At 53.8% G+C, this 26,097-nt stretch overlaps 10 protein-coding genes across 10 annotated transcripts; 7 read left to right on the top strand and 3 right to left on the bottom strand.

The window, feature by feature from the left end:
- Positions 1-2,861: 2,861 nt before the first annotated feature.
- Positions 2,862-3,968, top strand: EV422DRAFT_522014 (uncharacterized protein; the record flags this gene model as incomplete). Its single annotated transcript, XM_053069788.1, has 3 exons — positions 2,862-2,927; positions 2,996-3,095; positions 3,159-3,968. A coding segment is annotated over exon 3 (796 nt), but the record flags the coding sequence as incomplete, so codon positions are not given.
- A 1,067-nt stretch (positions 3,969-5,035) lies between these two features.
- Positions 5,036-6,376, top strand: EV422DRAFT_612189 (uncharacterized protein; the record flags this gene model as incomplete). Its single annotated transcript, XM_053073891.1, has 2 exons — positions 5,036-5,314; positions 5,385-6,376. 2 exons carry the CDS (start codon positions 5,036-5,038, stop codon positions 6,048-6,050), a joined length of 945 nt encoding a protein of 314 aa, XP_052927740.1. The 3' UTR covers positions 6,051-6,376.
- On the top strand, positions 6,377-9,226 carry EV422DRAFT_366582 (kinase-like domain-containing protein). Its single transcript, XM_053066692.1, has 4 exons — positions 6,377-7,019; positions 7,082-7,695; positions 7,767-8,536; positions 8,614-9,226. The coding sequence occupies exons 1-4, from the start codon at positions 6,645-6,647 to the stop codon at positions 9,144-9,146; spliced, it is 2,292 nt and encodes a 763-aa protein (XP_052927741.1). The 5' UTR covers positions 6,377-6,644; the 3' UTR covers positions 9,147-9,226.
- A 322-nt stretch (positions 9,227-9,548) lies between these two features.
- EV422DRAFT_565621 (uncharacterized protein) lies at positions 9,549-11,165 on the top strand (the record flags this gene model as incomplete). The annotated part of the gene is made up of 6 exons (XM_053072340.1): positions 9,549-9,751; positions 9,868-9,993; positions 10,061-10,322; positions 10,397-10,529; positions 10,595-10,931; positions 11,015-11,165. 6 exons carry the CDS (start codon positions 9,549-9,551, stop codon positions 11,163-11,165), a joined length of 1,212 nt encoding a protein of 403 aa, XP_052927742.1.
- A 1,005-nt stretch (positions 11,166-12,170) lies between these two features.
- Positions 12,171-13,418, bottom strand: EV422DRAFT_366496 (uncharacterized protein). Its single transcript, XM_053066691.1, has 4 exons — positions 13,203-13,418; positions 13,065-13,120; positions 12,708-12,986; positions 12,171-12,637 (listed from the first exon to the last, which is right to left on the bottom strand). The coding sequence occupies exons 1-4, from the start codon at positions 13,370-13,372 to the stop codon at positions 12,396-12,398; spliced, it is 747 nt and encodes a 248-aa protein (XP_052927743.1). The 5' UTR covers positions 13,373-13,418; the 3' UTR covers positions 12,171-12,395.
- Positions 13,419-14,709: 1,291 nt separating this feature from the next.
- EV422DRAFT_522021 (pyridoxal phosphate-dependent transferase) lies at positions 14,710-16,890 on the bottom strand. Its single transcript, XM_053069789.1, has 8 exons — positions 16,488-16,890; positions 16,333-16,415; positions 16,098-16,253; positions 15,946-16,029; positions 15,679-15,886; positions 15,373-15,613; positions 15,223-15,303; positions 14,710-15,159 (listed from the first exon to the last, which is right to left on the bottom strand). The coding sequence occupies exons 1-8, from the start codon at positions 16,678-16,680 to the stop codon at positions 14,865-14,867; spliced, it is 1,341 nt and encodes a 446-aa protein (XP_052927744.1). The 5' UTR covers positions 16,681-16,890; the 3' UTR covers positions 14,710-14,864.
- Positions 16,891-16,905: 15 nt separating this feature from the next.
- EV422DRAFT_366676 (uncharacterized protein) lies at positions 16,906-17,814 on the top strand. Its single transcript, XM_053066694.1, has 5 exons — positions 16,906-17,057; positions 17,127-17,215; positions 17,282-17,373; positions 17,442-17,630; positions 17,699-17,814. Exons 2-5 carry the CDS (start codon positions 17,151-17,153, stop codon positions 17,734-17,736), a joined length of 384 nt encoding a protein of 127 aa, XP_052927745.1. The 5' UTR covers positions 16,906-17,057; positions 17,127-17,150; the 3' UTR covers positions 17,737-17,814.
- On the bottom strand, positions 17,785-18,634 carry EV422DRAFT_366731 (uncharacterized protein). Its single transcript, XM_053066695.1, has 2 exons — positions 18,013-18,634; positions 17,785-17,931 (listed from the first exon to the last, which is right to left on the bottom strand). Exons 1-2 carry the CDS (start codon positions 18,409-18,411, stop codon positions 17,893-17,895), a joined length of 438 nt encoding a protein of 145 aa, XP_052927746.1. The 5' UTR covers positions 18,412-18,634; the 3' UTR covers positions 17,785-17,892.
- EV422DRAFT_366866 (uncharacterized protein) lies at positions 18,498-20,084 on the top strand. Its single transcript, XM_053066696.1, has 4 exons — positions 18,498-18,634; positions 18,699-18,818; positions 18,876-19,579; positions 19,662-20,084. Coding segments are annotated over exons 1-4 (849 nt in total). The 5' UTR covers positions 18,498-18,611; the 3' UTR covers positions 19,664-20,084.
- Positions 20,085-21,057: 973 nt separating this feature from the next.
- On the top strand, positions 21,058-26,082 carry EV422DRAFT_585274 (uncharacterized protein). The gene is made up of 14 exons (XM_053073441.1): positions 21,058-23,444; positions 23,514-23,589; positions 23,664-23,805; positions 23,880-24,170; positions 24,227-24,381; positions 24,447-24,554; positions 24,627-24,803; positions 24,869-25,051; positions 25,112-25,240; positions 25,301-25,393; positions 25,451-25,555; positions 25,617-25,686; positions 25,756-25,942; positions 26,006-26,082. The coding sequence occupies exons 1-14, from the start codon at positions 21,064-21,066 to the stop codon at positions 26,076-26,078; spliced, it is 4,170 nt and encodes a 1,389-aa protein (XP_052927748.1). The 5' UTR covers positions 21,058-21,063; the 3' UTR covers positions 26,079-26,082.
- Positions 26,083-26,097: the final 15 nt, after the last annotated feature.

A 26,097-nucleotide genomic window follows, 5' to 3' on the forward strand; every position in this document is an offset into this window, starting at 1 on the left:
GTACAGCCTGTAGCATTTGCCCGGTCCCGTACGTCCAGCACGACCAGACCGCTGCCTAGCCTGCGCCTGCGAAATGGGCACAACGACAAGGGCGTCCATTCCCAACTTAGGATCGTAAGTGTTTTGCTTGACGAACCCGGGGTCAACGACGTAGTAGATTCCGTCGATAGTGATGGAGGTCTCGGCGATGTTGGTAGCGATAACGACTTTACGGGCTCCGGGCGGTGCGGGGTCAAAAATCCGAGATTGCATCTCTGAGGGAAGGGCGGAGTAGACTGGGAGGATGATGAGTTCGGGGACCATCAGGCCTAAGGCTTTCATCCGCTCGTAGAGGATCTCGGCCGCTGTATCGATCTCTTCCTGACCCGTCAAGAACAGTAATATGTCTCCGGCTGGTTCGGAAAGATGAATCTGCATCACGGTAATGAGGGCGCTGTCGAGATAATCTGATTCCGGCTCCTTGGCGAACAGAATCTCAACAGGGAAGGTTCGACCGGGAATGGTCAGAATGGGGCAGTTGAAGAAGTACGTAGAGAACTTCTCGGCGTCAAGGGTGGCGGAAGTGACGATCAATTTGAGGTCCGGCCGTTCCTTGATCGAGTTCCTCAGAAGCCCGAAAAGCACATCCGTGCTGACGGTCCTTTCGTGGGCTTCATCGAGCAACAGCACCGAGTACTTCTTCAACGTCGGGTCGATGAGACATTCACGCAGGAGCATACCGTCCGTCATGTACTTGATCCTCGTTTCGGGGCTTGTGCAATCCTCGAATCGGATGGTGTATCCGACTTCTTGTCCCAAGCGGCAACCGACCTCCTCAGCGACACGCTTGGCGACGGACATGGCAGCGACACGACGTGGTTGTGTGCAGCCGATGATGCCCCTGTTCGCGAACCCTTCTTCAGCGAGGTACTGTGTCATTTGCGTTGTCTTCCCAGACCCCGTGTCTCCGACAACGACCAACACTTGGTTCTCGTCGACGGCTTTGACGATCGTGGACCGCAGTTTGTAGATAGGTAAAGATTCACGCTGGTCTTTGATGGAAAGACTGGTGATTTTTCCGAAAGTGGTCGCGTTGTTGAAGGTCTTTTTCTTCCATTCAGGTATGTTATCTCCAGGCTGTCCAGCCCCCTTCAGATCCTGTGCAAAATGCCTATCGCCGGTCTCCGCCATAGGATCTGCCCAAGGCCTCGCCAGATCTTTCGGAACAGAGTCGTACTCCGACGCTGCCTGCTGTTGCCTGATCTCCCTCCGTTCCTTCGCCAGCGCTGCCCCAGCTAGTGCAGCACGATTCATGGTCCCGTCAGGATTCTTGACGATCTTGATAGGACTGAGTTGTACACTCTGCTTGGTCTGTCCCTTCAAGAACGAAGGCTCCTCGTCTCGGATCTCGATATCCAGCTCTTCTTCCGCATCTTCGTAATTCAGCGCGCCCTCTTCTTCGTCGAATGTTGGGTATTCCTTCGGGTCCAGGACACCGGACGCAATGAGCTGTTTGATTTCCCATCGTTCTGGAGATGAGATCCGCTTTACGTTGGGGGTATGCGTGTCGATATCGTCGACGATGGGCACCTCACTGAAGGAGGTCATAACCGGCCTGTCGGGGTTTCCTCGCATGTCCGCTTCCATTTCCTCCCTGGTCTTGACGCGCAGATGTGGACTCAGATCTTGACCAGTTGCTTGGTCAACATCCTTCATCGATAATCCAATCCTCGTTCCCGCCATCGTCATGACTTTCACCTTCACTCGTTGACCTCTCGACACCACATCCGACGGGTGGGCGACCCTTCCGGGTCCTGATGACAGGCTACCGATGTGCACCATTCCCTCCGCTCGTCCCCTAATGCCCTCCAAACTGACAAAGGCGCCAAAATCTTTGATGCCTGTCACTTTTCCATCGTAGATTTTGTAGAGCAATGGACTATCGTCTGGGCCCGAATGACGTGAGGAATATGAGTCTCGCCCGCGTCCCCTTTCGTCACCGCCGTATCTATCCTGGCGTCTTGGCGATCGGTCATAGCCATCCCGTCTGCTTCGTTTCGGGCTTCTACTCCTGCTTCGACTACTAGATCTCCGCTTGTGGCCAGGACTCGTGCCCCTGCTCCCTTCATGTTCCGCTTTCATCTTTAGCCTTGTTTGCTGAGCGCTTTCCAGTTCTGCAAGCAGGTCGTCCGCAACTTTCTTGTTCTCTGCGTCCAACTTCTCCACTTGTGCTCGATCGTCTTTCAGGGCCAGACCAGGAAACTTTGCGGCCTTTTCGTTTGTGCCGTTAGTTGCCGAGTCGTTTTCCCAGTCCTGTGTTGTTGTGCTGCGGTCGTCTGACACGGACGACTCCTTGCCCTTTTTGCCTTTCTTCTTTCTCATGCCTTTCGGCAGGAGCGTTGTGATTAGCCTATCGAGGTTTGCGACGAACGACATAGGGAACTCTGCGCCGGCAGCGTCCAGTTTCTTCTTGAAGCTCTCGACATTTCTCGCCTTGCTGTGCAAGTTGATAATGAACTCTGCCAGGACCTTGTCGTTGATACCGGTGTGGTTCTGCAGCTCACTGGATATCTTTGATACGAGCGCCAGCAGCTCCAGCTTTTCTAGATCTTGCGCCATGTCTGCTTTGTGGAATTCCTGTGGAGCGAAAGAGGCGATAAGTTCAGGAATCAGCAGCGTGCTGAGCAATTGTTATTCGTCCGCGTGGGGAGGGGGATACCCGAGAGTTGCAAGTTGGGGCTGGGCAGTGTTCTGCAGTTGGCTCCCCGCCGCGCAAAGGTTAGGGTTAGCGACTCTTCGGTGATCCCGCTTGTTCCTGGCGGGCTCAGCGCTCACATACGTCCGCGCGGTTGCGCCGCGACAACCTGGACAACTCCGCCGACGCTTTTTCCAATGGCAAAACCACACACACCCAACTGACCTGAGACTTTGTGGGATAACTAAAACAGGTATGAGGAGCAACTCCAGCTGGTCTGTTGGAGAAAGTAATTACTTACCGCGAACTTTTACCAAGCAGAACTCCTCAACCACGCCAACCCTCAGACAACGTGCTACTAGGAAAACCTTTGGACCTCTGGATTCTACGTAACCCCTCTTCCCATTCTCAATGCACAAAGGTATGGAAAAGCTGGCCTTCTAATCTCAGAATGAGGTCACGCAAACTGACTTGAGGATTGCAGATGCGGACCAGGACGCAAACTGCCGAGTTGCTGTGTAAGGCTGAGGATGACCGGAAAGACTATGTGTACTGTGATATCTGGAATACAGCAGCAGATAAGCCCTGCTCCAAAGCTCGAGTGCAACGCCTTCGTGTTGAAGCAAAAGGCATTCACCGCCAATTCACGCTGTTGAGCACGGATATGCGCTCCTGGCTTGGAAGTTCCAACGGTAGTTTCTGTTTGCGGGCTCCCACGGGTGACCTTCCCAATACCGTCAAGCTGTATGGATGCAAAATATGCATGAAGGCAGTGAGAGCAGAGAGACAGCGCAGGGTAGCCAGTGACAGGCCTTCTGCCAGTGACAATGAGGACGGCACTCTTCCCCCCAGTGACGACGGCACTCCTCCCCCCAGCAGCGATGCTGCCAACCTGCCCCCGCCCACTGTGCGCACTCAGTCTCACGTTGATATTCGCCTCCCAAAGCGACTCATGCGCCCGCTTCAGTCGAAGTTTCAAGGTGTTGCCCCTCCTGACGCCGAAGCTCGCCGCAGCCAGTCCCGCACAACATCTGGTGTCCTCGAGGGTTCATCAGCAAAGCCGTGGGACAAACTGGAGATGTTGTTTTTCCTCGGACTCACGGATGAGGTTGAAGATGAAGATGAGGGGGATGACAGCATTGACGAACCAACGACGCCGGGGCCTGAGGGGAGGACCTACGCAGCAAAGCTGCAGATGCTCATGGAGAACCCACTTAAGGACAAGCACAGGCAGCTTCTTTTCCCTATCGGAAACATGGAAGGGTTTATTGATCATATGAATACCACATGCAATGGGCTGTTTGACATGAAGATGACCATGGTCGTCGGGGACGTGCCTCTGAAGCGCAGCTCAAAGTGGAGTGAGAAACACCGTGATAGGATCCGCCGCAGAGTATTCATCTCGATCCTGCTCGATCTCAGCACCCGACACCTTCGTGCAAACTACCTCCAGCGCTGGATGTCCACCGAGCTCCAGCTTTCCAACGTCAGCACCGATCAGCAGACAAAGATCGCCAGGGTTGGCCTCTCCCTTGTCCCGCAACACAACACTGTCCGAGCGCAGGCTGCCATTGCCGCTCACAAAGGGGACGTGTCCGCGCGACTTGCGCTTCCCAACACATCCGCTGTGGTTCTCGTTGATGATTTCAATTGGCATCATGGGAGAGGCACGCCAAATGAGCGGGGAAAGCAATCGATCACCCGGACAACAGCAAATGTTGGAGTGCGTACTTGGGATGTCTTGGAGATGCCTCGCCTACCCTCTGGGCTGGGGCCGTTGCGCCCCAATTTTCACACAATCGGGTTTGCAGAGGATCAACATGTTCTTTCACAGTAATTCGGCTGTTGGATTGGACACTGACATCCTACATTGTCAAACGTGGGAACGGAGGGGAAATACGCCAGATGTATGACACCCGGCGCTTGGATCAGGTGTGCTCCATCAAAAACTTTGTGGCGTTGGCAAGCGAAGACAACCCGATGAAGTCTGATGAGGATATGGTGAAGCTTTATCAGGAGACGATCATCCCGAAACTTCGGCCATATATTGATGAATTGCCAATCGTTGTATCCGGAGACTTCTATGTCTGGATGGGAACCCTTAAGTTCCTCACGGGCTCTGCGGAGGGGCAGCGACACTCCGGAAAATTCTTGGATTGGCCTGGATCGTTTCACATTGCCTTGAACATGCAGGAAGCAGCATACAAGCACTAGTTCCCCCTTCTTAAGATCCTTTACGAAGCAGCATTTCCGGGTCTCGTTTGTCCACAGGTCCATCTGCGTCCCATTCAACGTGTTCTCCTGCTGTCTCTTGCACTTCAGGCACGGCAGCTTGCTCACATGCCGACGTCGACAGCCGCGATGGCGCATGACTACAGTTGGGGCAGGAATGTTATCCGTACCTTCTTCGAGGAGCATCTACCGCTCATGCTCGACGCACCAGTGATTATCACATCCCTCAACTACAATCACTTTGAGGAATTCGTTGTTTGCAGCCTCCCGTTCTTCATACAAATGGGGAAGAAGAACTACGTGACAATCATCCTTTGCATTCTTGGGCGCTTGGGCTTCTACCGTGCGCACGGGCTTCTACCGTGCGCACAACATCCCGCTTTACGAATGGATCCAAAACAACTACCGGTATCTCAGCGAGGAGGCCATCGAACTCTGGCATTCAGTCATCTGTCCCCTTATTCATCCGACGATGCAGCAGAATCAAGCCGAGCAGCGAGTCATGTTCAAAGCTGCCCTCCAAGAAGCCGATGCTCAGGAAGCGGCAGTACTGAATCTTCGCCGAGGCAAGCTACGGGGAGCAAACGCCGGGACGTCGTTGTTCCAATTCCGCAAAGACCAAAAGTGCAACCTCCAGGCTGCGGCGGATAAGCTTCTCAGCATTCTTGACCATATAATTGTCTACAACAGAGACCATGGCGGCCCAGCCTACGAGAGGGAATCAAGGACAGCTGGCAAGAATTCGGTGACCACGCGGTTGTATCATTTCACCGCAGAGCCTGACGGCCTGCTGCTAGGCGAGGCAGTCATCCCACTCACCCAGCGACGCCCAAATGCACAAGGCCACACCGTAGTCAAGGTTGGAAAGCATGTTGACATTACTCGATATGCGTTCCCATTCGACAACGCTGGTCATAACACCCCCTGCCAGCCCCTTTCCTGCGGTTGTTGCCGTCACTGCAGCAGTGTTCGAGCGATGTTCAAGCAGAGCAAGTGCCCAAACTGCTTTGCTATCACGAAGGAAATCATGCAGGCCGTTGTCGCAGATCGTAACAGCAAGGTGCAAGAGTGGAGTCAGGCTGGCGTTGCGGGAGAGGAAAGCGATGAGGAGCCCTCTGTCTTTGACGTTGATGAAGCAAGTTAAAGTAGGCATTTATTTGTTTTTAAGAGAAAATATAAAAAATGTAATGGAACAGTTTTGAAGAGCGGCCTCTGGCGCACATATCCTACTACAATACTTGGGGTGGCCGTTGCGTGTGTGCAGAGGCCGTGGGGTTGCGACAAGAGATGTCTGTTTATTCTGCGCGGAAGACCGAACGACACGCTTGCCGAAGACGTATGTGAGCGCTGAGCTGGCGGGTCCGAGACCCAGAGCCCAGCCGGCTGCACTGTCCGTGTACTGTACTATGAGTTCCAAATCCTGCTCGCCGTTCGCCGTAGCAATAATACGTTCGGTACATATAGTACAGTAGTAGCGTAGTAGGTACCACCACCACACTTCCCTCCCTGGAATTAATAGTAGACGCCTATGCTGAGCTAGTCCCAGAGTCATAATCATTACTTGTTCTTGAGCAGAGGCTTTTGTTACGTAGAGAGTTTCGCAACCGCGCCGCCACGAGGTTTGTGCTTGCTTGCCCAACTTTCCGTTCTGCCAACCTCCGCGACATACTGTACAGTATATATAAGACGACACTCGCAAGCGCTCGCTCCATCTCGTCCACACTCTCATACCTCCGTCATGGCCTATTCTCCACCACGCTCATCCATGAGGAAACCTTCAATCGTCGAACGGGCTTCAAATGCCATTGAGCAGAAACTTAGCGGGAATGGGATTCGAAGAGTATCGACAACCCCGGCCTCGTATGGAGCGTCCGGGAACACCTCACCGTCCATGTCGCAGCACAACCTTGCTGCAGGAGCGAGCTCCGCTAGCCTTCTTAGTGGTGGGGACATTCTCTCCATGAACGCGGAAGACTACGAGATGGGTGATCCCATTGGTTATGGCAGTTCGGCCGTGGTGTACACCGCCCTGTACAAGCCAACGAATAAGACGGTAGCGGTGAAGATGATAGACCTCGATATGTTTGAGAGGAACCAAATAGACGAACTGCGGGTGAGTTACATCTGCTCCCTCCACTTCAGGACCCATTGCCTGACTTGAGACGCGCATCACAGAGAGAAATCCAGATCATGTCCCTTTCAAAACATCCACACCTGTTACCAGTATATGGTTCCTTCGTACACGGATCTAAGCTGTACATAGTGACGCCCTTCCTGTCCGCTGGATCGTGTCTAGATATCATGAAGACCGCTTTCCAAGATGGAATGGACGAGACCTCCATCGCCACGATTCTGAAGCAAGCCCTCGAGGGGTTGGTTTATTTGCACAAAAATGGATTGATACATCGAGATGTCAAGGCCGGGAATTTACTGATACACGAGGATGGACTCGTTCAGCTGGCAGACTTCGGTGTCAGCTCCAGCCTGATGGACACTGGGGAGAGGAAAGGAATTCGGAAAACGTTCGTGGGAACTCCCTGCTGGATGGCCCCTGAGGTCATGGAACAAAGTGGATATGACTACAAGGCGGACATCTGGAGTTTCGGGATAACGGCTCTGGAGTTGGCAACCGGTCATGCACCGTTCGCAAGATACCCTCCTATCAAAGTGCTCATGTTGACCTTGCAAAACGATCCACCGACCTTGGACCGCGAATCCACAAAGTACAAGTACTCAAAGATCTTCAAGGATATGATCGATATCTGTCTGGTGAAGGATCCAGCACGGAGGTATGTATGTGGAAACAGCTTGACGTCTTCGTCACTCCCCGATGGGAACTGACCTCCCGAGATTTCATCAGACCAAATGCCGAGAAGCTATTGGGTCATGCCTTTTTCAAACAGGCCGCCAAGAAGCGGCAATACCTCGTTCCCGCTCTATTACAGAACCTGCCGCCGATAACACAGCGGCCACATAACAAACGCGGAGCACGGCCAGAGAGCGATGGTGCTTACCATAAGGGCGTTTCATGGGATTTCTCATCTGTCGGTGAAGAGTTCAACGACCTCGTGCGTGGGACGGACCGTGGCAACCGTGATACCATTCGAACATTCCTGTCCGGCACGTCGCTCTCGGATAGCTCCTCTCTGGAGCAGAATCCCGGGCCAGACGAGACGGAAGGGGGCCGCAAAGGTGTCACGTTCGGGACACCCACCGTGATCACGGACGGAGCGGAACCAGTACCGATCGCTGCACCCGGAAAGAAAAGCAGGTTCACGGTAGAAGGAAGTGGAAGTCCAGGGGCAAGTCCCAACACGTCCTCCGCTGCCCTTCGCGTTGACGTTGGGGACAATGAAAGCAGCTCGCAAACATCACAGCTCCAACAACCGCAACAACAGCAATCGCAAGCGACCAATACCGCTGGGAATACTGGGGTTCCCAACAGCAGTAGCCCTGGGCCCGGGGATACAAATGCAGCAGGTGTGGGTGTTCGGAAAGGCAGATTTAGCGTAAATCAGTCGAACTCTGCGACCGCCGCTGCACCTCCGTCAGCAACTTCGTCCGCTACAGATGGTTGGCCGGCGACCAGCTCGCCTGTGGATGGACGGCAAGAAGCAGAGCCTGCTCCACGTAAGTCCTAATGTTTAGATTGGCGGCAACCAAAATCGAAAAGCCGGTCTAATCTATCTCCGTCTTTCAAAATATAGTAGAGCGAAAACCCTCCAGATTCGCGGTCCAGAACCTCTCCACTGCATCCTCCGCAAATAACACGCCAACCACCCCGAACGCCCCTGGAATGCCCATCCAACAAAGCAACTCGTCCGACTCTCTCCCTCGCTCGACGTCAGACCGACGCGGCAGGTTCGAGGTAACGACAGGCGATAGCAACTCAACAACGCCGCGCACGGCTACGCCAGCGAGCTTGGACCAACTCGTCCGTCAAACAGAGGTGCAACGGCAGTTCCTGCAAGACATTGTCGGCGCGTTGCAACGGAAGGGCATGTCGCTGGAAACGCTAGGCGTGCAAGTCCCGGAAGGCGCCTTCACTCCAGTCAACGTAGACCTGTTGCAGCAAAACTCTGCCACCGCGGCCGCCGCCTCACAGCAGCCGGCCACACAGCAGGCCCCATGTGTGGTGGGCAGCCAAATCGGCGCCATGCAAGTCGGCGGCGTAGAATGGCTCCAACGAGAAAACGAGGCTTTGCGGAAGGAGATGGAGGGCCTGCGGAAGGACGCGTGAAACCCCGCGCCGCTGAAGGGTTCACATCCATCCCTCTGCAATCGGGAAGGGCCTCGTTGATGCCCGGAAACCGTGGTTCTTTATACTTATCCCCCGTTGTAACATGCATATACGCCAGCTGATATCACCATCCCGCTGACTTTCATTGTGTGGGCTACCCATGTTTGGTTTCTTGTCGCTTCTCACACAACACAAAAGGTCACTATATGATTCTCTCCGGCAAGAGGTTGCGAGCCGGACACATTTTCATTCTTGTTCTACCTATCTATGTGGTGTTTTTGAAATGCGCGGGCAAGGAGAAAATGCGCTTTCACTTGGGCGGCACAGAAAAAGGCGTATATGGCTCTTTCCTGGTCGACCCATTTCCTGCTCAAACACTCATCTTTATCTACGTTTGACACAATGACCGATTCTCGCAAGCCAGAGCGCACTGAGGGAGAGGCTGACCACCAGGTCGCAGCGCCCACGATTCCAACCGGCCAGAAAAGCCTCGCACCATTGTCTACCCACGACGGCGAACCATCACCCACCGCGGACACTGACGATGTCGCGGAAGATGAAGGAGGGGTCGACTACAGGTGGTTGCTGTCACAGGACTCGAAAACGTAAGCTGGGCATCGTGGGAAGCTGCAACTAGACCTGTGGCTGAGAGCGGGACGAGGAGATTGGAGGGAATGCCGGCGGCAGATCCGGTTTCTGACGCGGTTTTGGGTTTATCTAGACAGGCACCGATCCTCCGAGGAACCAAAGAGTTCGGCCCGGATGGCTCTAACGCACAGAGCAAGGCGCTGGAAGAGTCGCGGAATGCACTCCATACCATTCTCCAGGAGGAGCGCAGGGCGTCTAGGTGAGCTTTGAGAGAACTTATCCACATACATCCGGGGGGAGCATAGGATTGACCGACTCCCCACCAGCCGCTCAATGAACGAAGCCGAGTGGGACCCCCACCACTGTGTAGCGCGCGTCACCGTCCAGCGCGGGACATACTACCAGGCGGCGGGCACGACGGTCGGATCCGATCTGTACCTGTTGCCGGAGGAAGCGCTGTTCATGATTGAACGCAATGCGATGATGTTGACGTATCGCGGCGGGTTGTGCTCTATGCAGCAGGCGTTTGACTTGTTGGTCGGGCTGGAGGATGTGGGTGGGGATATGGTTGATATGGATGGGTATCAGGTACGTTCATGCTCAGCCGGAAGGGGTGAAGGTGCCTGGTCATAGGGAAATGCTGATTGATGTCCGAATTATAGGTCTATGCCTACCTGAAGCGACTGGGATATGCCGTCCTCCGGACACATTTGCCGCCTTTCTTACGACCGGTGCGCGCAAAACGGCGGATTGGACCATCCTCCACCACCGTATCGACGCGGCCTTCGTTCTCTGGTAAAGCATCTGCCGGTGTCGAATGGAATGCAGCCGTCAATCTAACATCCCATATCCGCCTCCAGTGCTAGCTACGATAGGAAGCTTTGGCCGGCTCTTCAACCGGCTCATCGGATGGCTGCTAGCATGGTGGCTCCCACGCAGATCCACCCCACATTGGCCCATCGTCGATCTACGGCGGTGTCGGTACTCGACGGATGTGTTTCGGCAATTGCAGATCATTCCTCGATTGAACGTCGAAAAGCCTACTATTCCGGCCGCGGCGGCGCCATCCTCTTCTCCGCCGGCACCGCCGTCTAGACTCGAAGGTCGACCTATACGCGCTTTCAATGTCTACAAGCCACGGCCCCGTTTCAAGAAGAGCGATCCTGGACCTCCCGATTTTCGCGTTGTGGTTCAAAAGTATGTTGTCAGTCATCATTTTGATTCTGCTTCTTCTGAGGTTACCCGCTCACGATATGTGTGTGATTTTTCTTCTCGGTCAGTGTAACGGACCCAATGTTTGATGTAGAAGACTTCCACGCCCAACTGCGACAAATGGATGAGGAATGTACACAGCTGAAAATTGGTATAGTCGATGGCGGGAACGTCTCGTTCCTTGCATTCGGTCCGCCTGCCGCTCCCCCTATCCCGTAAGGCGCTTTTTGCGTATCGCGGAAGACCGGAAAATCGCGCATGTATCACATCGGTGATTGGACATGTGACAGCATCTGAAACTGATATCACAGCGTGCTACCCTCCATTCCAACTCTGTTCACTCACGCGTTGGTGACCGTCCCGGTCGCTATTGTAAGGAAGGGATGGAGAGGTGGAGGACCGCTGCTTTCTCCGTCCTCGGGAGTATCGCATGGAAGGGTCTCATAGGTCCTGTACAACACTGTGGCCCTCTTGGCATCTCGAGGCGGACAAGACGTGGCGTTCTACGACGGGGCACGACGGGGCACTAGGGAGGGCAATCTTCAGCGGCAGACACTTAAGCCTAGAGAGGCGTTCTTTGTACGATCTGGCCTTCTGTGGAGGGACGGGGAGCATTCGACTGCATGCGGGGGCGTCTATATCGATCCTGAACGGACGTACGCGGCTCCCTGGTGCGATAGGACTGTTCCCGGAGGATCTATCTGCATCCTCGTCAGATGCACTGGTTCACCGATTTCGCATCACGTACATATGCAGTCCAATGAACAGCTCTGCGATGCACCTTGGCTACCTTTCCATTCAGCTGGGAGTGATATCGCGGCTTCTTACCCCACTGCTAAATCCTTTCTCGATGAGCGGCAACTTTTCGAGCGGAGCGGGATAGGACCTTGAGCGTTTTCTGAATGCTCTCATTCTTCCTCTTGATGTCGCGCACTTCAAACTTCAAATCTCTTGGAGTCCAGACGTCTCCGTACAGGGCTTTCTCTGCAACTCGCCGCCAGTATGTCAAACACAACGGATAACCTGCCCTTTGAATGCCCATGTGGCTACCCTAGCGTGTGATTGATGGACTCTGTATAGTACTCTGCTCTGTGCTTAGTTTTGTTGGATTCTCCTTCTTCCGATGGTCTTTTCCTGAATGTATTATAACCATTTAACCCCCAGGGGAAAGGCAAAAGGAAAATCGTCAAAGTCAGAGGTGACAGCATTGGGACAGAACACTGTCAAAACGACGCCAAAGGGGGTGGCTAGAACAATATGGGGGTTGCTCGGATCCATTCCCCAAATTTATTGTGCAAAAATTGGTTGGTTGCGTGACAAATCGCAAAGAAACAACGCTATGGTTTCGATCCCGCGAGCCAGAGAAGAAAAGCAATGCAGACGAGGTTTCCCTCATCCGGGTATAGAAGACGGGAAGCCGCCGAGTTGCTATCAGGAGGGTCAACTCGTTCAAGCCATAGCAGTGACGGGTCCCTTGAAGAAATTGTCCGTCATGGGTTGACCAGGAGGCAGTTTGGGAAGCACGGTCTGGCTCTGCCCTTTCATCGAGTTCTTTCCCGTTGTGGAATTGTCAACGGCGGAGGTACTTTGGTTGACGCCTGAGCCATTGATGGGCGCGGCTCGCATGTTCATGTAGATCCTCTCGTTGTATATATATGCCACGCTGTTCCAGACTCCCCCAAGATTTGCGCCTGGCGGAGAAGCGTTCGTGAGATGACGATCAAGCCGGCGTACCTTCGCAAACAACTCTCAACCACTCACCGGCGATCCCAACATAGATGCAAAACATCCTAAACCCATACGGCTTCGTCGTATCAGCCATAGCAGCCGTCAACAGCAACGCGCACGGAAGCCACTGCAAGCAAGCAGCAATCGTAAAGCTCTGCAGTCTTCGCACAGCGCGGTCCGTTCCCGCGGTAGCTTTGCTTTGAGCGGCGCTTTGCTTCTTGCCGTGCATTTCGTTCCGCACCCGGTTGACGTGCCGGACGGTCATGTAGGAGGTGACCATGACGGTTGCGCTGACGAACAAGAAGAATAGGACTGAGGTTGGGCGGAAGGGATTCTTTTAGTCATCGATGAGAGGCATGATGTCAATAGCTCACTGTATACAACACTCACCTGAGAACCAGCCGTAACCTCGACCAGGGCTACCAGTCGCAAGATTGGGGCCTTGGCTAGTGACGCAGACAGAGAAGTGCGGTAAGCAACACAATCAAGGACGGCGTTGTCCGTTCACAAGCACTCCGGCAAACGTACAAGTATAAGAAAGGACCCATCCCCTGATTGGCATTGGCAGTCCCAAAGATCAACAGACCGGGCAGAAATGCAATCACATGCAGGCGGTACTCATACACGCCTAACGGGAATTCCTTGCCAACGACGACTTTCAAGAACGACTGGATTGACAGCACTGTCGTGACGTTCATCTAAAATATTGACAGGGAGAGGGTAAGACATTCCGACTTCTCCCCACAGCCCCACACTCCGAATCAAAATGGGCGCGCAGACGTTACCTGATATGCGACGAAGCAGAACACTAACGTCCCAAGCAAACCCCCAACCCTCGGGGACGGGTATCTCTCGGTGCTGACCAAAACAATATGGTCCAGCGTGTGAACAACCGCGAAGAGGAGGTCGGCTAGGCAACGGTACAGCGGACTGCATATAGGTTAGGGAGGAAGTTGGTTAAAACACACTCAATCCATGGATCCACACCGAGCGTCCCGCGATGGTGGAAACTCAGACAGTGTCAAGCCCACACTCACAGTCGCTCCGCAAACGAGGCATAATTCTGCTGCTTGATCGCCCTCGCAAGAACGAATGTCGACCCGATGATCGTCAACCCGATACACACAAACGCGAGCGTATGCACTCCAATGAAGTTGGAGTAATCATCCCACACGATAGCGCAGGCGTCGGGCTCGGATTCCGTCCATTTACACCGTGTAGACATGGTGGTTTTTCTACTGTCTGCTCGTGTACACTATGGCTCTACGGTTCGTGTGGCAGGAAGGGGCTGGAGGCTTGGGTCTCGATGAAAAACTCTGGGTGGTGCTGAACCCGGAGGTGAGGAGGGTCTACATATTCCACGACGCCCTTATGAAGGGTCCATTGAGGGCCACCTTTGCTTGCTTTGCGAGGTGTAGATAACAACGAAACATAGTGACCTACAAACGCTCAAAGGCCTTGAGAGGCAGAAATTGACGATTGCACATGTGCACAGGAAGGAGCGGGGCCGAAAAACAGTATTTTGGGAGTGGGCATAAACAAACAACAATGCACCAATTCCAAGCGGGTATTGATCAGGCGGAAGGGGTCCAGCGCCACCGCCTGAACCCATTCAGAATGGCCGTCCAATTCGAGATACCGGCGTCACACGGCGTGGAAGGTTGCCAAGTGGTTCTCGAGCATCGCGGGTGTCAGTGCTAGATCGAGGGTGGCGAGATATTTAAGCTCAGGATCGCGCTGTTGGATCGACAGTGCCGGAGCCCGTCTGGCACTCCCGTATTTCCCTAAATGCTATAAGGCGTTCGGGACCATTTAGCAGTCTAGGCTGTTTGTCATTCATGAAAGCTCAAAGCAGGGCATGAACATTGTCCGCCTCTCGAGCCATTCGAGGACTTCGTCGTCTTTTCGTTGGCACGTGGATAAAGAATAGGTGAAACGGCGGCAAGGTGGATAAGGCGGACAATGCGGACAATGGCAAACTCCGCCTGCCGATGCGCTGTCGAATACTGCCACTTGCTTTGACAAGACAAAGGAACTGACAAAATGCATTTATTCTAATGAACGACAATATCTACATCGATAACCTTCGGTACAGATCAATACTTTTGGAACACCATCGTAACCAGCGCCACCCAATACAAAGCTTTCGCAAAAATGCCAAAACGCCAACATAAACTCTGTCCTCCCACATCACGCCTCAACAGCCTCCCTAACAGCCTCCCCAAAAATCTCCAACCCCTTCTCCATCTCCTCTTTCGACACAGTCAAAGGCGGGATAAACCTTAGCGTCTCAAACACCGACGTCGTGAGCACCAGCAGACCTCGATCGAGACACGCTTTCTGGACGCGGGCGGAGATGCCTGCGGGAGCTTCCGGGCTGAATTCGAGACCGACCATAAGACCACGGCCGCGGATGTCGCCGATGAGGGGGGCGAGGGTAGGGGATGTGCGGAGGGATTCGAGGCCTGCGCGGAGTTGAGCTCCTCTGTAGTGATAGGAGTTATAAGAAGTGTGCGGTGGAGGGAAGGATTTGGAAGGGAAACGGTACCGTGCTGCAACGTTTTCCAGGATCTTCTCCTCGTGCATTACATCTGCACATGCGACTCCAGCGGCGCAAGCCACGGCGTTACTGCATAAACGTCGTTAGCCAAAGCGTTCCTCACTCGCACTCACGACGGGAAGAAACAACTCAACCCACCCCGAGTAGGTACCACCCATACTCCCAGGCGCCTGCTTATCCATCAACTCCTTCCGGCTAGCCAAGCCGCTCAATGGGAACCCGTTTGCGATCCCCTTCGCCATGACGAGGATATCCGGTCGTACACCATATTGCTCGATGGCAAAGTACGTGCCTGTTCGGCCGAACCCGGATTGTACCTCGTCGATGATGAGGAGGATATTGTTCTCATCGCAGAGCTTGCGGAGCTGTTCCATATACCCTAAGAGCGTTTGAGGTTGAGTAGGAACCCATCCCGTCGACCCAAATGAACCCAATGCAACGTACGTTGTGGTGCTGGAACATAACCGCCTTCTCCCAACACAGGCTCAATGATAATAGCCGCCGTATCGCTCGCTGGGGTCTGTTGCTTCAGGAGAAGCTTCAACTCCCGGATGGCATGATCGGCACATCGGTCTTCGGCAGTGGCTTTGTCTCCACCCGTTTCGCGGAGGTAGTGATAGGTGTAAGGGAAGGGGGTGACATATACTCCTGACTGAGTGGGCTATGTTAACATGGGGGGTCAATTGCCCGATGAGACATCCACGCTCTTACCATTAACGGACCGAATCCTGCGGAGTAGATGGTCTTCGACCGAGTCATAGACATTGCCCCGAATGTTCGCCCATGGAAAGCGCCCTGAGTGAATGCATTCGTTAACCCCCAAACTCATGGCTCGCATAGTACATGCCGTCGGGTTGCCAAACCTGCATAACGATGACATTCTGCTTCTTCGTTGCGTGACGAGCGAGCTTCACCGCGTTCTCGGATGCTTCGGAGCCCGAATTGAACCATAGGAAGGTATCCAGTGACTCGTGTGGCATCACTGGCAGGAGCTTTTGTACCAGTTCCAGTTGCGGTTTCTACGGTAGAGCAGTACAGTACCTTCATTAGTCAAATGGGTTATCGAGGAGAAACAAGAAACATTGAGTCGCGGCCAACCTGGTACCCAGCGTTGATCTGTGCGTGTATGATTCGATCGCATTGACGCTGTGCTGCCTTGACGACTTTGGGGTGACAATGTCCTGTACAGAAATCACATTCGTAAGTTCGGTGCTTCCAGGTCCGGCCCATTTTTGCCAAGCGTCCTTCCCTACCAAGGTTCGTAACCCCAATACCACATGTGAAGTCCAGGTACTTCTGGCCCTCAACCGTATACAACCAGGATCCCTTTCCGTTGTCCCATACCAACTCCGTTGCGCGCGCAATACCCCGACCGAGGTGCTGCTTGCCGAAAGCTGCCATCTCCGCGCCTACTTTGGTGACGGCTGATCTCATGGGTGCCGCCATCTTGGAACGGTTATATCTCGCGTTCTTTGAGTGCTGGGTTGCGATCGCCGGTCAGACGTCTTCTCTTTTGACAACTTGACGGGAAGCTCCGGGGAAAAGAAAGAAATGCGTATGGGGAGCAAAAGGGTTCCTCGTCGTTGAGATGTTGGGTTGGGATACCTAGTTCTTCGTACCTCTTCATGGTCCTTTTGAGCCTCGGGTGGAAACCTGGCGTGATGTCATTTGCTCGGCGCCGCGACTCCCACCCTCATCAGAATGACACCAACCTGTCCGAATGTTCTGAACTTCGACTTCTACCCAAGAAACCATCCCAAAGCCGTCGGCGTTTCCGTTCTCTCACACCCAACAGAGTGCGTTCTGGTCTTGTCCGTCCACTCGTAAGTGTTGTCGTTCTGCCTCTGTATGGGTGACGCAAGACAGACGTCTAACCGGCGGCTTTCCCGAAGCAGTTGCGACGGGACACCAAATGAATGGCCGACGGTCCGACCGACACCAGACAAGTCCTTGTCCTCCCAGCAAGAACTTCCGTCAAGAGGTATGGGATGCTTGCTTTGGGAAATCATTAGTAGCCCTCGACAGTTCAACCCGTTTCTCCTCGCAGTCCCTTTTGCTTGCAATGCGGCGGTACGGCAGTGAAGAACAAGAATGGGAAAGCTGAGCGGCTTGTCTCTTGTGCCCTGTGTGGGCTCAGTGGTGCGTACTTCCCTTTTAGCAAGCTGCTGGGGTGTTCCACCGTTCACGCACTCACTCTCCAATCCTAGACCATCCGAGTTGCCTAAGCCTGAGCAGAATTGCAACCAAAAACGTTCAGGGGTACGACTGGTCGTGCAGGGACTGCAAGAGCTGCTTCGTTTGTCAAAAGCCATCGGAGGAACTGCTATTATGTGATCATTGCGACCGGGCGTCGCATCTTGAGTGCGTGGATCCGCCATTGAAAAAGATACCCAAAGGTAAGACGCCGTATGTGCGATCTAACATTCACAGCAGAACTCATTGATACTCTTTTGTTTGAACATAGGACGATGGCTATGCCATATATGCAAGGACGCGACGTAGATCGGTCAGGACGCATCACAAACATCTATAGAGTCTCAGATTGGGCCAGCAAAGATTACGCCGCAACGGGTGGGTGACACTTTTTGGGATTACGGACGGATGGGGGTGTGAAACCGAACTCCTGCAATCGACCTTCCCGGTGAAGATCGATGGCAATCACTTTGTCATTTTCTTCGAAGCTAGCGCGGCACAAAACTGGTTTGTCCGAGTAGGACGATGGTGGTTTAGCAATTCAGCGGAATGTGAGAGACGCATATCAATGAAAAGCAGTCGCACCTCATCAAAGAGAACATATCCCCCCTTATTCTTATCAATCTGATCGAACGTGCTCCGTGCGCTATCCCCGTCCAGCCCCAAGCTTTTCCAGCCTTTGCTGAATTCCGCGAAATCCACGCGATGATCCCCATCCTTATCCAACTTTTGAAACTGTGTGTAGAACCTATCATAGTTCTCCAGGTAGCTCATAAGCCTCCCAAACTCCTTCCTGTCCACAAAACCGTCCTTGGATGCGTCGGTGGCCTTGTAGGCCCGCATAATCACGGGTTTCCGGGAGGCATACTGAGGGAACGATTGGATGATGGCGCGGTCGATTTCGGCGAGGGAGAGGATGCCGTTGCCGTTGTAGTCGAAGGTCTTCCACAGGTTCTCGGCGTCGTCGTGGGTGAGGTCTTTCATGGTGATGTCAGTGGCTTGCGTTTACGGCCGTTTGACGATGGTGGCGGCTGCACGTCGAAGCCGAGAGCAAGTCATGACGGTCATCAAGCCTCAATCCGAGTGAGACAACTCGACAGCGCGTAACCGGCTCGAAACGCGCTCCCGTTATTTTGGGAAGGGCGCATACTGACCCAACCCTTTGAGCTTCGGCAGGCAGAGAAATGGACATCCAACACAAGAGAAGGCAAGTCTCTGAAAGAATCCCCTATCTATTTTGGAGTTGCCAGCACTAACATCGTGATTTACAGGGTAGCGGAAAGAGCGGCAAAGGAACTGAATGCAGTTTTCCACATCGGTGCATCAGATGCCGATCTATTGGGGAACTTGGGAAATGTTTCGAGGGATGTAGAGGCGGATTACCTGAGCAGGTAGGAGAGAAAACGAAATGAAAGAGCGATATATTTCTGGACTCAACGTCTTGCTAGGCAAGCAACAGATACCATCCCAAAGGTTAGCAAACTGGGCCAGAGTCGGCCAGGGCACCACAGCGACAAAGCATCCCCATACGGACACGGACACAGCCATGGCCGCAATGCCAAGCGTGCAATGTCCCGAAGGCTACCAGTCCTCCCCGTCCTGCCAGTGCAGGGCCAAAAGCTTTGGGAGGCGCCCGTATCCCAATATGAAACATTCGCAAGATCACCCACACGACGAACCTTCGAAGAAGAACAAAGCCTTCGAAATCGTACATCCCACCCCCACCGATCTCTCGACGTCATGCTCGTCGGGCAGGGGATCTCAAACTGGACCACCCAGGGCCCGAAAGAGTTGGAAGAGCCCTGGCATGAGACGTATGAGGACGCTACATTGCACGAAAATGCCGGAATCGAATCGTTCCCGGAGGGCAGAGACACCCCCTCGCCGATGCAGCTCGCCCCACTAGTCGTGCATGACACCGCTTATCAGACTGACCGGGGCTCGAATGGAAACCCGATTGAGGAGCATGCGCGCTTTCAGAGTTTTAGCGATATTGAGGCGGTGTTCAAGAAGTATTCGGCGTTGTTGGGGCGGGAGAGTGAGGGTTTCGGGGGAGCGATGGAGGGGTCGTCTTTGGCGTCGCTGCCGAGGGCTTTGGGTGCTGCGGATGAGAACGCGGACAGGAGAGCATCTGTGACGGTTGTCACTACATGTATGTCGCACGGATGCCATTCAAGATGCATGCATGCCATAAATGAGGGAGCTAACTCCACCTACTATGACTGTGGCAGCAGAGGGACCCACTACAGGTCCCCAAGACACGCCCGCTTCAACAGAATCACAATCTAAGCTAGATAGCGTGGATGAGAACCCTCCCGCGAACACGGCTATGGAGGGCATTATAGTCGCAACGGAATCAGCCGGAGATCAAGAGGAACCATCCGACCGTCCTCTCGGCGCGGATTTGGGGTCCGGGGTCTTCATGGAGACACAGCCGCCAGAAGTTCTTACGGGGCTCGGGGACGCTTCCAGTATCCGCATTACTAAGGATTTAAAGCGGGAGAATGAAGATCATCAGTCGCCGGTTTGGAGACCGGAGAATGAGGTCGCACGGCTTGAAGGGAAGGCGGGACGCCAAATGGAGGAGACGGAGTTTGGGGATGTTGAGGAATGGGTCGAATCAGGTTGGTAAATGCATGGAGTGCCTATTTAAACGTCTCAACAAACGACATAACTAAATGACCCCAAACAGACCGACAAGAAATGATAATCGAAAGCTACAAAGCCGTCATCCAATACCGCACCACCAACCGCCGCAAACGCGAACGATCCGGCCAAAAACCCAAGACTCAGAAACTTTTCTCCTTTGCTAAATTCAATGAACTGCAGGACGAGTTTGAGAAGGAGGCGTCGCTGCTTGCGACTGGGAACGCGAGTGTATCGCATTTTCATCCCGTTCAGCCGAAACCGCCCACTGCGTCCATTTATGCGGAGGCGGTGCAGCAGGACGCCTTTGATATGGAGCGGGTGACGACGCCCATCTCGAACCTGTCGGCGTTGTTGGAGGTGCAGCGACAGGCGCCGTTCCAGGTATGAACCACCTATGATGAGCAGAGCAATCTGAGACGGATCTTGTTGACAAGCGTTTAGCTAGAAGGTCGACCCATGTCGATCAACCGCATCCCTATCGCGGCGGGGTCGATGAACATTGGGATGAGTTGGACGCCGGCGCAGCCGAGGTTGAGTTTTGCGGGGCGGTCGAGGAGTGGGCATTTTGGGTCTTTGCCAGGGACTCCTAAGGTTTGTGACTTCTTCCTTTCTGGCTTTTTCTCTTCCTTCTTGCTTTACTTACAGTCTTGATAGGTTGGACAAGGACATCCTCGACGAACAACGATCAAGCCGCCAGATGCTCTCGCCACACCGGCATCCCCGGCACACGAACCCGGCGCCTCTACTACCCGCTTGCAAACTACGATCCCCACCGCCACCCAAACCGCACCAGATATACCCGCATCCCGCGAGATCTCCACCCACGTCCTAACCCAACAACTCGAAGACGCGTGGGTCCAGCCAGAAGTCCTGTACACGAGCTCGCTAGTATTTGGAGCTGAGCCGCCGTTGGAGTTGGCGGAGGTGCGTGTGCCGTCTGCGCCTGTCGTGGGTGGTGGTGCGGAGGAGGGGGTGGGTGGGAGTCAGATGGGTGGGGATTTGGATGGGCCGTTGATGGTGGAGGAGGTCCCGTCGGAGATGCCCACTGTTGAGGCTGTTGAGGATGAGCCTGTGAAGGATGAGCCGTCCGGGGATGAGCAAAACAGAGACGTTGGGACAACCGGGGCAGACGCCAGCCAGATGCAGACGCAGGTCAAGAGAGAATCCGTGAATCCCACCATAGAGTTCCCCTCGGAACCTGCCTATCCACTAGCCTTACAGCCCGAACTCCCGCATTCCCAAAACACTTCACCCGAATCCGCGGCTTCTCACCATCTGCATCCGCAGCCTCAAGCGGCGGCCCCATCTCCATTCGACACATCGAGTGAAGAGCCGTTGAGTGGATGGGGCGGCTCGGAAGCTGAATATGGGCTTGAGCGACCGCGGGAACTAGAGCGGTCGGTGGGCAGGCGAGAACAGGGAAACATAGCTTCGAATCGGAAAGGTAGTGAGAAGCAGGTGGTTGCTGATTCTGCCAGGGAAACGTCGGTATCCGTGATGAGTGATGCGTCTGAGGCTCGCGTGGCCATGAAGACCACGGCAGCAGGGATCACCGGGCCCCCAGAGACGGATGCTTCATCGGCACAGATCCCGGATGTTAATGTCCCAGGCTCACGGGAACATCAGATGGCAGAGGATCAGATGGTAGAACAGGACTTGGGATTGACAGCTGAGGCCGATGTGCAAGCATTAGCTACAGACGGTACGCCGGAGCATCAAGTCGCCGAGGCCATGACTGATATACCAGTGAATGCTGAGCTTGGCGCTGATTTGGGGGCTATGGGAAGGGGTATCGAAGGCAGCATGCTACTGGAGGAAGAACAACCAGATGCCGGAGCCGAAGAAATGGAAGAGTCCGACGACGACGAGGATTGGTTCGGCGTCAGCTCCAAATTCAAAACGCGCGAACCCTCCGCCCCACCAGCCGGCCCATCCCAAATTGCCCAAGTCAGGAGCATCCAAATGACCGCTGAGCAAGGCACGGCTCTCTACCACCGCATTCACGGCAACGAGCGTCGGCGCGCCACAATGTCGGACGACGACCGGCGGAAATACCCCGTTTTCTTCGAACAGCATAATGAGAGCGAGCAGTTGGCGCAGATGCACAAGGAGTCGAGGGAGAAGGAGATTGCGGCGCTTACCGCTCAATTGGCTGATACGGAGGTTCCCGTCCCTGCTTATCTTCGCCGGCGGGGCATCTTACTTGGATTCCGTGGCGACTTTGCCCTGGCGCTGGCTGACCTCGACAAGGCATTCGAATACGACCCGTTCAACTCTGAGGCGTGCTGGTATCGCCATCAGCTGCTCCTGTTAAACGGCGACGTCCAGAAAGCACTCAGAGACCTCGACATGATTACGGAAACTAACCGCCTGCACATGGCGGCCTTCCAGACCCGCGGGAGAATTTACCAGGAACTAGGCATGATCAAAATGGCGATCGTAAACTACTCGCAGGTGATCAAGCTAAAACCGCACGACGCCGACGCGTACTTCCAGCGCGCCACGCTGTTCGAGCAGGAAGATGAGATGGTCTACGCCAACGAGGACTATCGTATGGTTCGGAACCTCGATCCCAACAACGAGCCGGCTTTGCGCAACCTTGCGATGTACAGCTTCCAGCGGCAGCTATGGGGCGACTCACTAGCCGCCTTCACGCGGTTGATCCAACTCAACGTCAAGAACTCCGAAGCCTACCTCTTTCGCGGGCGAGCATATGCGCATCGTGGGGATTGGGAAGAAGCTTTGCAGGATATCACGACGGCGATCCATATCAGCCCGCAGGACGCGCAGGCGTATTTCCATCGAGCCTCCTTGTTTCGGCGACGGAACCCGTTCAAGGCCATCGAGGATTTCAGTTTGTCGATTCTGCTGGATACCACTGACACATTCTATGAGGCGTACTATCAGCGTGGACTGCTTTACTACTCCTTGGAGCAGTATGAGTATGCGGTAGCGGATTTGATCACCGTGACGGAGTTGGAACCGTTGCATCATCAGGCATACCTTTCTCTCGGTATCCTCTACATGCGGTTCCTGAACAACCTCCCGGCGGCGCTGCGATGCCTTCAGAAATGCGTCTCAATCAACCCCATCCAGACGTACGGATATCTGTGCTGCGGTGATTTGTATCAAATGATGCTGAAGACCCCGCCGGCAGAGACACCCCCGGCCGTCGTCTTGAGGCCATCCTCTAACCCGTCGTCGCGGGCTGTGTCGAGAGGAGGAAAGCCTAGCGACCTGGACATTCTGTTGAGGACGAACGAGCATTATATGAAGGCGGCGGTGAGGCAGTATGATAAAGCGATACATTTGTCGCCTTCCAGTGCGAATCTGTATCTCTATCGCGGCAGAGTGTTGCTGAGGCTCGGGTGAGTATTGCGTGAATGAAGGTAATGCTGCCACATGGAATCATCCTAATCATCAACTTCTCCTTCTAGTCTCATGAGAGAAGCTACCAACGATTTTCAAATAGCATTCGCACTCAACGCCGAGATCGCACAAACCTTCGTGCAGGTAAGTCCACCCCCAACTGGCCAAAGATCGATTGCACATCAACTGGTCAAGACCGAATCTAACAACATCCGCAGAGAGCTTTGATCCTGTCGTTCCAAAGGAAATACCAGCAAATCATCGACGAGTTCAATAGGGAGAGTAGACTCAAAACGGTCGAAGATCCGCAACTGTACATGCTGGTTGCCAAAGCCAGGATCAGTTGCGGCGATCATGAAGGTACCAAACCGTGCCCATTCCCTGTTCAACCCCATGATATGAAAATCTACTAACCTAGCCCTCCGCCAAATCAGGCGCCCTCAAAAACCTCGCCGAAGCGCTGCGCCATAACAAACGCGAATCCGAAGTCTACCTCCTCCGCGGCATCTGCTACGAAAAGCTGCGCGACTGGGCCAACGCCATCAAAGAGTTTACGCCGTGCATCCAGCTCAACCCGCAGTTCTCAAAAGCTTACTATCATCGCGGTATCTCGAAACTGCATCTGAGGGATGAGGATGGGACATATGATCTGGATAAGGCAATTAAACTGGATCCGGACTTCTTTGAGGCGTACATTGCGAGGGCGAGTTACTATCAGAGCAAAGGTGCGTTGCTGGGTCTCGTTGATGGCGTTCGGAGGTTGTTGACAATCGAAGTGCAGGAGAGTACAATTTGGCGATTGATGACTGCGATGAGGCATCGAGGATTGAGCCTACCAGTATTCGGGCGTGTCTGCTCAAAGGAGCTTGTAATTGCAAACTTGGGGAGTTTGATATGGCCATACAGGATTTTACAAAGGCAATGGTCATCGACAGGGTAAGTGGAGTACTGAGGACATTTGGACGTCATGAATATACTTGACTGATGTCGATGCCGTCCAGACTTCCCACTACGCTCTGTATAACCGTGCGGTCACCTACCAGCTCATGAAAGAGTACGAGAGCGCCATCAAGGATTACAGCACGGCCATGCTCCTATGCAGCGATTCAGTGAGTACAACAACACCAACACCACTCTCTCCAACCCCCTAATCCGCTAACCTCATACATCTCACTTCTCAGAACGCCTACCGGAACCGCGGGCTGCTCTACTGGCAGCAAGGCGACCCCGAAAACGCCCTAATCGACCTCTACGCCGCGCGGGATGCCTTCCCAGAAGACGCCAAACTGCGCGCACTTCTCGGGCTGTGTCTGCAGAAATTGGGCAAGGTTGAGCAGGCGATTGAGGAGTTTAGTTCGGTACGTACGTTTCGATGTGCAGAACTTGTTTAAGGGCTCTCTGGCTAAGCTTCGCTCTTACGTAGGCAATCAAACTCAACGTGTTCATGCGCGAAGCATACATAGCTCGCGCCAACGTCCATGCGATGGCAGGACAGACCGAACAAGCTCGCAAAGATTATCTCCGCGTGTTGCACATGGACCCCCGGTGCATCGAGGCACTTATTAATATCGCCTATACGTTTCAGAGGGATGGCCGACAGAAGAAGGTGTCATGTGTATCCAGAAACTGCTATAAGATGACCATCGACTGACTTCGCGTTGTATAGGCATATGATCTATTCACAGCAGCACTCGCGATCGATCCGAACTGCAAGCCGGCCTTGGAAGGCCGAGCTGTGATCCAGTATGGGCGGGCCAACTTCTTTGGGGCTCTCATTGATGTTTCCAAAGCGATCGTAAGCAATCAAGATATCCACCTCATTCCATGATAGACCTCACTGATCACGAATTCATAGGCTCTCGACCCTCGCAACGCCGAGTATCTGACGAACGCCGGCGTCATCTGTCAAGCACTTGGCGACGATGTGTCTGCGATGCAAAGCTATAAGGTACAGCGTCGTGAAGTCCGCGCCGCTTGGTCGGAAGATACTGATGTTACTATCCAGCTTGCTCTGAAATCCGACCCAGAGTACGCACACGCGCATCTCAACATGGCGAACATGTGTTTCTCTCAGAGCAAGTATGAGGAGGCGTTAAGGCAGTACACGGAGGTAAGCATGTTTCTGCGAAGTTTCATGGAGAATACAGTTTCGTAACCTTCCTCGGTATCAGGTTTTGAAGACGGTTCCGAACTGCGTTGCGGCGTATCTCAACCGGGGAATCACGAAGGCGATATTGAAAGGCAAGGCTATTGTATGAAGGGTAATTTTCCGATGCAGGAGATTCATAATAACTTCATCTTCCAATGCAGACCTTACAGGCGCACTCGATGACTTCAATCGGGCGGCAATACCGGAGAATACCACGGCGGAGGTTTTCTTCAACAGAGCACATGTGTTGCAACTGTTGGGCCGACAGGAAGAAGCTGAGAAGGACTACACACATATCCTGCAGCTATCGCCAGCAGACAGCCTGGTCTATTTGCGACGAGGCGATGTGTAAGTTTGACATGATATCCCTGCCTCCGTCTTTCAATCGCTTACGCCGTGTTCAAATTACAGACGCGGCCACCGTGCGGATATGTACGGGGCTATGGAAGACTACGCCATGGCTATATCACAAAGTGCGGATTGAACTCACTATTACATATGTA

The sequence above is a fragment of the Fimicolochytrium jonesii genome, assembly GCF_025526975.1.
Source record: "Fimicolochytrium jonesii strain JEL569 chromosome Unknown EV422scaffold_5, whole genome shotgun sequence".
In the NCBI taxonomy this organism is placed as follows: domain Eukaryota; kingdom Fungi; phylum Chytridiomycota; class Chytridiomycetes; order Spizellomycetales; family Powellomycetaceae; genus Fimicolochytrium; species Fimicolochytrium jonesii.